This window comes from Sinocyclocheilus anshuiensis, unplaced genomic scaffold (assembly GCF_001515605.1).
Source record: "Sinocyclocheilus anshuiensis isolate Anshui unplaced genomic scaffold, SAMN03320099.WGS_v1.1 scaffold499, whole genome shotgun sequence".
Taxonomy (NCBI): Eukaryota; Metazoa; Chordata; class Actinopteri; order Cypriniformes; family Cyprinidae; genus Sinocyclocheilus; species Sinocyclocheilus anshuiensis.
In genome coordinates this window covers 32,988-45,047 of record NW_015551033.1, presented here as the reverse complement: position 1 = coordinate 45,047, position 12,060 = coordinate 32,988, and the positions used below count along the sequence as shown (strand labels likewise).

General features: G+C 37.1%; 1 protein-coding gene across 1 annotated transcript in view; it reads left to right on the top strand.

Moving 5' to 3' along the window:
• The window catches only part of LOC107661279 (probable ribosome biogenesis protein RLP24), a 7,881-nt gene extending 846 nt beyond the window's left edge, over positions 1-7,035 (top strand). The window contains exons 2-6 of the mRNA XM_016450776.1: positions 717-830; positions 4,616-4,688; positions 4,774-4,837; positions 6,445-6,530; positions 6,608-7,035. Coding sequence (XP_016306262.1) covers positions 717-830; positions 4,616-4,688; positions 4,774-4,837; positions 6,445-6,530; positions 6,608-6,675 — 405 coding nt within the window. The 3' untranslated portion in view covers positions 6,676-7,035. The remainder of the gene's footprint in view (positions 1-716; positions 831-4,615; positions 4,689-4,773; positions 4,838-6,444; positions 6,531-6,607) is intronic.
• The last annotated feature ends 5,025 nt before the right edge of the window (positions 7,036-12,060 follow it).

The window sequence follows — 12,060 nt, the reverse complement described above, 5'->3', positions numbered from 1 at the left end:
TGTGAAAAAAGAAAACATTACAAAAAAAAATTCCACAAACTACATTACTATAATATTGAAGGTTAAAATTGACTGATTTGTTAAAATTACACTTAATGAAGTTTTTAAAATAATAAAGTTACAATTACATCATAATATTTCTACTTCAGTTTTTGTAATATAAACATAATGGTGGCTGTCATAAAAACTTGATGGATTTATTCAAACAAATGAAACATTGAAGAACAGTAAACTGTATAATGAATATGTTATATGATGCATATATTTAGCAAAATGCCCCTCGCTACAGTTTATTTTTTCTATCTGACTAATGAGTTTATGGTCACCGAATATGTTTTTCTGAGGTAAATGTGACGTTACGTGACATTGTTTACAAGCCGTTATATTGATGTCTTTGCGCGGCTGAAACACTGATTGAGCGATTACATGAGACAGGGTACAGATTGTAAAGTTATACTCTTTCTTTTAACTTGCCTTCGGATGTTTAGTCATGTTTATTTTGTGCTATAACTAGTAATAAAGCGGAGGAGATGACCAGTTCACTGAGGCGCTACAGCGATCTGTCACTCCACGTTAAACAACGCCAAAATGGCATTTATTGTTTGAATACTGCAATACAATGGATACAATAAAACATGTTAGTATTATGGTACTTTTGGCATATTCTCAGTTTGTGTTTGTCAGTGTGGATCTTGACAGGTTTTGGTGTTTTGAAGGTTTTCGGGTTCTGCCGGTCCAAATGCCACAAAAACTTCAAGAAGAAGCGAAACCCGAGAAAGACCAGATGGACCAAAGCTTTCAGGAAATCAGTGGGTAAAGAGCTGACGCTGGTGAGAGACACACACACACACACACACACACACTCACTCTCTCTCTCTCTCTCTCTCTCTCACACACACACACTCGCTTTCTCTCTCTCTCTCTCACACACACACACTCGCTTTCTCTCTCTCTCTCTCACACACACACACTCGCTTTCTCTCTCTCTCTCTCACACACACACACTCGCTTTCTCTCTCTCTCTCTCACACACACACACTCGCTTTCTCTCTCTCTCTCTCACACACACACACTCGCTTTCTCTCTCTCTCTCTCACACACACACACTCGCTTTCTCTCTCTCTCTCTCACACACACACACTCGCTTTCTCTCTCTCTCTCTCACACACACACACTCGCTTTCTCTCTCTCTCTCTCACACACACACACTCGCTTTCTCTCTCTCTCTCTCACACACACACACTCGCTTTCTCTCTCTCTCTCTCACACACACACACTCGCTTTCTCTCTCTCTCTCTCACACACACACACTCGCTTTCTCTCTCTCTCTCTCACACACACACACTCGCTTTCTCTCTCTCTCTCTCACACACACACACTCGCTTTCTCTCTCTCTCTCTCACACACACACACTCGCTTTCTCTCTCTCTCTCTCACACACACACACTCGCTTTCTCTCTCTCTCTCTCACACACACACACTCGCTTTCTCTCTCTCTCTCTCACACACACACACTCGCTTTCTCTCTCTCTCTCTCACACACACACACTCGCTTTCTCTCTCTCTCTCTCACACACACACACTCGCTTTCTCTCTCTCTCTCTCACACACACACACTCGCTTTCTCTCTCTCTCTCTCACACACACACACTCGCTTTCTCTCTCTCTCTCTCACACACACACACTCGCTTTCTCTCTCTCTCTCTCACACACACACACTCGCTTTCTCTCTCTCTCTCTCACACACACACACTCGCTTTCTCTCTCTCTCTCTCACACACACACACTCGCTTTCTCTCTCTCTCTCTCACACACACACACTCGCTTTCTCTCTCTCTCTCTCACACACACACACTCGCTTTCTCTCTCTCTCTCTCACACACACACACTCGCTTTCTCTCTCTCTCTCTCACACACACACACTCGCTTTCTCTCTCTCTCTCTCACACACACACACTCGCTTTCTCTCTCTCTCTCTCACACACACACACTCGCTTTCTCTCTCTCTCTCTCACACACACACACTCGCTTTCTCTCTCTCTCTCTCACACACACACACTCGCTTTCTCTCTCTCTCTCTCACACACACACACTCGCTTTCTCTCTCTCTCTCTCACACACACACACTCGCTTTCTCTCTCTCTCTCTCACACACACACACTCGCTTTCTCTCTCTCTCTCTCACACACACACACTCGCTTTCTCTCTCTCTCTCTCACACACACACACTCGCTTTCTCTCTCTCTCTCTCACACACACACACTCGCTTTCTCTCTCTCTCTCTCACACACACACACTCGCTTTCTCTCTCTCTCTCTCACACACACACACTCGCTTTCTCTCTCTCTCTCTCACACACACACACTCGCTTTCTCTCTCTCTCTCTCACACACACACACTCGCTTTCTCTCTCTCTCTCTCACACACACACACTCGCTTTCTCTCTCTCTCTCTCACACACACACACTCGCTTTCTCTCTCTCTCTCTCACACACACACACTCGCTTTCTCTCTCTCTCTCTCACACACACACACTCGCTTTCTCTCTCTCTCTCTCACACACACACACTCGCTTTCTCTCTCTCTCTCTCACACACACACACTCGCTTTCTCTCTCTCTCTCTCACACACACACACTCGCTTTCTCTCTCTCTCTCTCACACACACACACTCGCTTTCTCTCTCTCTCTCTCACACACACACACTCGCTTTCTCTCTCTCTCTCTCACACACACACACTCGCTTTCTCTCTCTCTCTCTCACACACACACACTCGCTTTCTCTCTCTCTCTCTCACACACACACACTCGCTTTCTCTCTCTCTCTCTCACACACACACACTCGCTTTCTCTCTCTCTCTCTCACACACACACACTCGCTTTCTCTCTCTCTCTCTCACACACACACACTCGCTTTCTCTCTCTCTCTCTCACACACACACACTCGCTTTCTCTCTCTCTCTCTCACACACACACACTCGCTTTCTCTCTCTCTCTCTCACACACACACACTCGCTTTCTCTCTCTCTCTCTCACACACACACACTCGCTTTCTCTCTCTCTCTCTCACACACACACACTCGCTTTCTCTCTCTCTCTCTCACACACACACACTCGCTTTCTCTCTCTCTCTCTCACACACACACACTCGCTTTCTCTCTCTCTCTCTCACACACACACACTCGCTTTCTCTCTCTCTCTCTCACACACACACACTCGCTTTCTCTCTCTCTCTCTCACACACACACACTCGCTTTCTCTCTCTCTCTCTCACACACACACACTCGCTTTCTCTCTCTCTCTCTCACACACACACACTCGCTTTCTCTCTCTCTCTCTCACACACACACACTCGCTTTCTCTCTCTCTCTCTCACACACACACACTCGCTTTCTCTCTCTCTCTCTCACACACACACACTCGCTTTCTCTCTCTCTCTCTCACACACACACACTCGCTTTCTCTCTCTCTCTCTCACACACACACACTCGCTTTCTCTCTCTCTCTCTCACACACACACACTCGCTTTCTCTCTCTCTCTCTCACACACACACACTCGCTTTCTCTCTCTCTCTCTCACACACACACACTCGCTTTCTCTCTCTCTCTCTCACACACACACACTCGCTTTCTCTCTCTCTCTCTCACACACACACACTCGCTTTCTCTCTCTCTCTCTCACACACACACACTCGCTTTCTCTCTCTCTCTCTCACACACACACACTCGCTTTCTCTCTCTCTCTCTCACACACACACACTCGCTTTCTCTCTCTCTCTCTCACACACACACACTCGCTTTCTCTCTCTCTCTCTCACACACACACACTCGCTTTCTCTCTCTCTCTCTCACACACACACACTCGCTTTCTCTCTCTCTCTCTCACACACACACACTCGCTTTCTCTCTCTCTCTCTCACACACACACACTCGCTTTCTCTCTCTCTCTCTCACACACACACACTCGCTTTCTCTCTCTCTCTCTCACACACACACACTCGCTTTCTCTCTCTCTCTCTCACACACACACACTCGCTTTCTCTCTCTCTCTCTCACACACACACACTCGCTTTCTCTCTCTCTCTCTCACACACACACACTCGCTTTCTCTCTCTCTCTCTCACACACACACACTCGCTTTCTCTCTCTCTCTCTCACACACACACACTCGCTTTCTCTCTCTCTCTCTCACACACACACACTCGCTTTCTCTCTCTCTCTCTCACACACACACACTCGCTTTCTCTCTCTCTCTCTCACACACACACACTCGCTTTCTCTCTCTCTCTCTCACACACACACACTCGCTTTCTCTCTCTCTCTCTCACACACACACACTCGCTTTCTCTCTCTCTCTCTCACACACACACACTCGCTTTCTCTCTCTCTCTCTCACACACACACACTCGCTTTCTCTCTCTCTCTCTCACACACACACACTCGCTTTCTCTCTCTCTCTCTCACACACACACACTCGCTTTCTCTCTCTCTCTCTCACACACACACACTCACTTTCTCTCTCACTCTCTCTCTCACACGCACACACACACACACTCACACGGAGCCAGCTGTGTGTTCATGACATAAAATGCTGTGAATCTGATGGTGTTTGTCAGGATTACTCACTGGAGTTTGAGAAGCGCAGAAATATTCCTGTCAAATACAACAGAGAGCTCTGGAGTAAGACCGGTGAGTCTCTCTCTCTCTCTCTCTCTCATTAATGTGTGATGAATTCATTAAAAACGACTCTGGCTGCTGTGCTTGTGTTGAACAGTGGAGGCGATGAAGAAGGTTGAATCCATCAAAAACAAACGGCAGGCGCGCTTTATCCTGAACAGGTGAGTTTGATGGAGTTTAGCAGCTCATCTTACTGCTATTTCTCCTGATCATCCATGACTGAACGGGTCAAAGGTCAGCTGATTCATACAGTGTTATTTTAGCATCAGTGAGATACTGTTATAGTTTGAATTAGTTTTTATTTTTATATTTTACGTTTTCCTTTTAATTCGAGCTAAAGGCTTAGTGATTTGTTTGTGAATTTTCTAAGTAACAAATAGACTCAAGGGGAATCTCAAGGGGAAAACTATCTTTCATGAACAAGATCTTGGAAAAAGTTGTTCATATCTAACTTGTTGATTTTCTGACTAAGAATAATATAATAGATGTCTTTCAGTCTGGATTTCGGACCAAGCACAGTACAGAATCAGTGCTGCTAAAGGTTTTTAATTATATATTTTTGAGTATTGACTCTGGGAAGGGTGTTGCCCTAATGATCTTAGACTTGAGCGCTGCTTTTGACTCTGTAGATCATGCTGTTTTAATAGAACATCTTAGAGATTACGTTGGGATTAATGGTGTTGCACTTAAGTGGTTTTCTTCTTATTTGCAGGATAGGACTTGTTCTTTTAAAATTGGAAATTATAACTCCACATCTGTTACTTTCTCCTGTGGGGTCCCACAGGGATCTATTCTTGGTCCAACTTTGTTTTCTTTATATATGCTGCCCCTGGCGTCAATTTTTAGGAAATACAATATTAACTATAATCTGTATGCTGATTTTTATCTTTATCAGGCTTTCGGCATTTGATTGGCCAGGACAATTGTGTCCCATAGGTACAAAACAATTTTTATAAATAAAGGTTGTTGAATTTATTAGGTGTTTTTTTTCTATAGTTTTTATACATTTTTTATTTCAGTTTTAGTTTGTTATTTTACTACATCAAGTAAAACTAAATGAAAATGAGAAATGTTGCCTTGGCAACTAGCTGAAATAAACCCCTTAACTGTCACCCCCCATTTTTTTAAAATAGGCAATAAAGTGCACGATCCAAACTTAAATTGTTGTAATTTATGAACACTTTAGAATACAGACCTAAGGTTGGTCTCTTTTTAAAGAAGGTAAACATTTTCTTTACATTTACTGTAAAGAAAATGCGCTATACTAATTTTATTTTATATATAGTAAATATTTTACATAACAGGTTTTACTCTAAAATTTGAATACAATTAAAGCCTTGTGTCTAAATAAGTTATGTTCCAAATTTTAAGTTGATATGAAAAAAATTGAGGTTCCTGTGAGATTGTATTTAGGGTGTTATACCACAAACAGCCACCGGGTGCCATCCAAACTCCATTGAATTTTTTTTATGCATTTTTCTGTCACAAATGTCTAGATTTCTCTGTAAATCTTACTTCTATCTCAAAATAACCACCAAATATGGAATCCTGAGACTCAGACCTTTCCAATGACATGTATTTTGTCAAGATTATAAAGTTTTTATTGTAAAAGACCATAATGCATTTTGTAATATGACACTTCACACCGCCCACTAAGGGGGAGGAGACCGCCAAAAGATTTTAAAGTACCATTTCCATGGTAACGCACTTTATTGTGTGTGTGTGTGTGGGTTTTGTCATTTACACGAGCGTTTGCGTGTTTGCTCAGGCTGAAGAAAGGCAAAGAGCTGGAGAAGGCAGCAGATATCACTGAAGTCAAGAAGAACATTCACCTCATCAGAGCTCCACACGCAGGTAAAGCTCACACTAACACAGCATCTCTCAAACCTGTCCCAGAATGCCCTGCTCTCACGCCTGACGGCTCTCTGCAGGTCACGCCAAACAGCTGGAGGACAAGATGGTCCAGAAACTGGCAGAAGACGTGGAAATGGACGAGTGACGTGAAGAAAACGCTTCTCGTTTGGACTTTCAGAAGGTTGGAGTATTTAAGATCCCGTCACTCCCGAGTCAGCGGGATTATTTCCGTGTTTCTCCGGGATAAAGCCACTTTAACGTTTCCTTCCCGTGGCTGAATATTGTTATAACTGTCCATACAGCTCATCATGTACATGAACTTTATGCAAAATATAATTCCAATGAAAAAACTTGAACTACGTTTGTGATCATTTTGAAAATGTGATATTTAATTTTCATGTTTCTAAAAGCCTAGTTGCCACCGATATGCAGATACTCTTCAAAATGTGAAAAATGTCCATAATTTTGTCTTAAATTTAATTAGTCCTAAAATATTACGTCAAATAAAAAAAAAAACATTAACCATAACATAGTGTTTTTTGTCATATTTTAGTAGAATTACATGCATTGTTTTTAAATATACTTACACTCATACTTAATTTTTTTTTTTCTGTAGTATTACATGCATTTTCAAATATAATATTATAATATTTTTCACTTATATAGTTAACCTTTTAAATTCTTTAATGTAGCATGTTGGTTACTTTTTTTATACTTTATTTTTATTTTTTTTACAATATTTTAGTGTAGAATTGCATTGTTTTTTATTATGATATATTTCACTTCTAGTTAAATCTTTTTTTATTGTAGCATTTTGGTGACTAATTTTTATACTTTTCATAATAAGATTACATTGTTTTTTTAAATATAATATTTTTAACTTGCATAGTTAACCATTTAAATTCTTTAATGTAGCATTTTTGTTATAATATATTTCACTTCTCGTTAAATTATTTTTTTTAAATGTAGCATTTTGGTGACTATAATTTTTATACTTATTAAAAAGGTGTTTTTTACAATATTTCACTGTAGAATTACATGTTTTGTGTTTTTAAAAATAATATTTTTCACTTTTGGTAACCTATTAGATTTTTGAATGAATAGCATTTTGACTATATTTTTTATACTTATACTTGGTACAATATTATAGTGTAAAATTACATCAATTGTGTTTTAAAAAAATATATTTTTCACTTGTAGTCACCAAAATGCTACATTAAAAAAAATTAGATGCTATTTTTTTATTATTAAAACAAAACTTGCAATATTTTAATGCAAAATTACATCAATTGTTTTTAAATATAGTATTTTTCACTTACATTTTTTTTAAATCAAACATTTTGGTAACTATATTTTTACGTATTTTACTGTAGAATTACATGCATTTTTACATAACATTTTATAGTTCATTACATTTTGAATGCAGTATTTTGGTGACCCAAAATGCTACATTAAAAAAAATTAGATGCTATTTTTTTATTATTAAAACAAAACTTGCAATATTTTAATGCAAAATTACATCAATTGTTTTTAAATATAGTATTTTTCACTTACATTTTTTTTAAATCAAACATTTTGGTAACTATTTTTACGTATTTTACTGTAGAATTACATGCATTTTTACATAACATTTTATAGTTAATTACATTTTGAATGCAGTATTTTGGTGACCATATTTTTTATTTGTTTTACAATATTTTAGTGTAGAATTACACGCATTGTTTTTAAATGTAATATTTTCACAATACATAATCTATCATAACATGTTTTCACTTTCATAACTGATTTTTTTTTTTTCAATTAAATATATATGAATTATTGAAATTATAAAGCGATGTACTATGGGCATATGACATTAATCAGACAGACCTATATCTAGTCTGTGTTATATTCATTAAACAAAGCTTAACAGATCCAAATGTTATCATATGAAAGTTACAATAAAGTCTAAAAAATACCTCCAAACAAACTAAAATGAACTCATTAATTGTAATCTAATAGCTCCCAGTCTTATAGGTCTCCTGCCTGTTACCATGGTAACACCTCTAGACTAGCCTACAGGCCCAGTGTTGATCCCATGGTAACAGGCAAAGTGACAGGTTTGAATTGTGCATCTGTTGCCATGGTGATTTTGTAATTTGCTGACTGTAAACGCGGCCTGCAGAAGTTGTGATTGTGTCACTGTCCCGCGCACACAACTACAGTCAGCAGGGTTACAATTAGGTGTCAAAAATACTGCTTGAAAAATTAACTGAAGTTATATAGTGTCTAAAAACTTCTGTACAATATATTTCGCCTTTTCCCCATATCTCACACACTTTTGGAAGTGAATTTAGCTAATAAACATGAATATGTGCATCGATTGATGAAGCACTGCAGCATGAAGAATTGATCACTTTTTATGCAAGTAAAATTTTGTTTGAAAACTTGTCAGTTATATTTGATGTTTTGTTAGAAATAAATATGTAGGTTTCATAAATTTGGACTGTTTTAGAGAAATCATTAGTTACACAGTTTTTTGTGTGTAATTAGAAATTTCAAAGAATATCTTTTTTTTGTTATTAATCAAAAAGGGGTAAATACGGTAATGACATGGTAACGTTCAAAACTTTGACATTTTTCACATTCAGAAGAAATGAGAAGTTGCTGATCAGATACAATATGGTTTTAGTTTAAAATTATTAAGTTATGACTGTTTTATAAAATAAACGATTTGGAATGCCTTGGAGTTCCATTATTATTTTACTGCAGTAAAACAATCTTTATTATTATAATAAACCCCAAATAATCTGACAATTTCATTGTGCAAGCACACATTTTGAGTCATAATTTAAATCAAGGAGAAGTCTTATATTTTATATTTGAACTCCAAATGGTTTGTTCTGCCCAGCAACAGGCAACAAATCAGGACACACCCACTTCACAGTGACTAACATCGTGAAAAACATCGTTGTGACATTTAGTTTATATTTTTATCATTTAATTATATTTTTCAGAAAATAACGTTACAGAAAATGCAGGTTGTGAATCGCAAGTCTGTAAAATACTGTAGCCTAATTCTATTAGTTTAAGCGCTTAAAATAGCCTGATTAAAACAGGATGCGTCCATATTTCTCTTTAGACACTATTAGAATAAAATGGTTAATACTGACGGAAAGACTAATAGAAAGCATATTTCCGCCGCCTTTCTCTCGACTATGAAAACCTGAGCAGGTTCATTTTCTTCATCTTTTTTAATAAGACAATGATTATGTTCATTTTTCTTTTTACATCCTTACATCTGCACATTAAAGAAATATTACACAAATTGCACCGTTTACAACTGCGCTCATGAGAGCACAAACACGAAGCACAAATGTAGAGACTGTCAGTAAATCAAAACACACAGAGCAGGATCATTCGACACAAACAATCGTCATATGCCAGATATTAGCCTACATCCCTCAATTACATCCCTTGTTTTTAACCCTGAGGAGCGCATTTAAAGCTCATTAACATTATAACGGTCAGTTTTTCTTTTCAGCTCAACTACTCACATACTCAGGTAGCCTAATGTTAGCTAACCTGGCAACACGTTTATTGCTAGTTACCTAAATCCGGATTAACAACAGACATTTGACATTAACTCACCCCATTATGGAAACCCATTTCCGAAAATAAATAATAATAATCATGCTTTCAACGAAAAGTTAAAATGATAAAACTTTAAAAATCTTAATTATGACATACTAAGCCGTACTTATTACTTTAAAATTCAAAATTATGACAAACCAAGTCGAAATTGACATAAAAAGGCATAATTGAGATAAAAAGTCGAAATTATGACTTTAAAAGGCGAAATTGACAAGTCAACTGAGTTTTAAAAAAATGCTAAATACTTTTTTGCCTTTTTAGCTCTTAATTTTGACTTTTTATATCAATTTCAACTTTGTATGTAATAATTTCAACTTTTAAAGCCACAGTTTCGACTTTTTTATCTCATAATTATGACTTAGTACAGTGTCAATTTCAACTTTTAAAGTAATAATTACAACCTAGTACGTCATAATTACGACAAAGACATCATTTAGCCTTTTATCTTATAATTATGACAATACAGTATGTCATAATTTCAACTTTTATTGTGTGAATTTCTACTTTTGAAGTCATAATTTTGACTTGGTATGTCATAACTACGACAATCTCATAATTTCGAATTATCTCATAATTATGACTTAATACAGTATGTCATAATTTCAACTTTTAGTCAATTTAGTCTTTTTTTTGTGTGAATTTCTACATTTAATGTCATAATTTCAACTTTTATTGTGTGAATTTCTACTTTTGAAGTCATAATTTTGACTTGGTATGTCATAACTATGACAATCTCATAATTTTGACGTCTCATAATTATGACAATACAGTATGTCATAATTTCAACTTTTATTGTGAATTTCTACTTAAATCATAATTTTGACTTGGTATGTCATAACTACGACAATCTCATAATTTCAAATTATCTCATAATTATGACTTAATACAGTGTGTCAATTTCAATTTTTAGTCATAATTTAAACTTTTGTGTGAATTTCTACTTAAATCATAATTTTGACTTGGGGATGTCATAACTACACAATCTCATAATTTCGATTTATCTCATACTTACGACTTAATACAGTATGTCATAATTTCAACTTTTAGTCAAAATTCAGTCTTTTTTTTTTTTTGTGAATTTCTACATTTAATGTCATAATTACAACATTTAAAGTGATAATTTCGACTTTTCTTTCTTATGTGGCAGAAATGGGCTTCCATAAGGCAATGAGTTTTGAAGCCATAGTAAAAAGGTGCATTGACATTTACTGTTGCTCAGCGAAATTTCATGTGCGAAATCCAGTCATTCCAATAGGAATCCAGTAGGAATGGATGATAACCTTTTTTTCCACACAAAATTTAGCTAATGTGACCACACCTTAATACATGTTAAATATGTACGGGACTGCATTCGGGTTTGTTTCCGGCCTCAGACATGGTCTTAAATACAGTGGCTGTAAAAGAGAAACTTTGACAATAGTGTGGCATGCTACAGTGATTACATTCACTTATGCAGGACGCAACAAACAACCGTTTCCTTCTTACCGCCTGTTTTTGAGCATTAGTGGCCTTAAGATTAGGATAGTACCCAAGTATACTCATCAGAACATAAAAACATAGCTTAATGTCTATTGTGATATTGCACCATGAAGATGGTTTGTTGCAGTTGGCTATGACTGATATGACATAGATATAGACATAGATATCTGTAACAGCACATCGAAAAGAGTAAACAGCTTCTGGAGACACATTCCCTGCACATAAACAGCAATGCTGACTGCGTAAACATACTATATAGCTCATACAAAAGCTTTGAGCTTTTGCCGTTACGTGTCCTTGTTTTCTATGAACTATAAATGTGCATGTTAATCAACTAATGACAGTTTAAAGGGTAAAAATCCGCAGCTAGAGGATGTTTGTGATAAACTAGCCCTAAATTAAAACTAATTTTTAAACA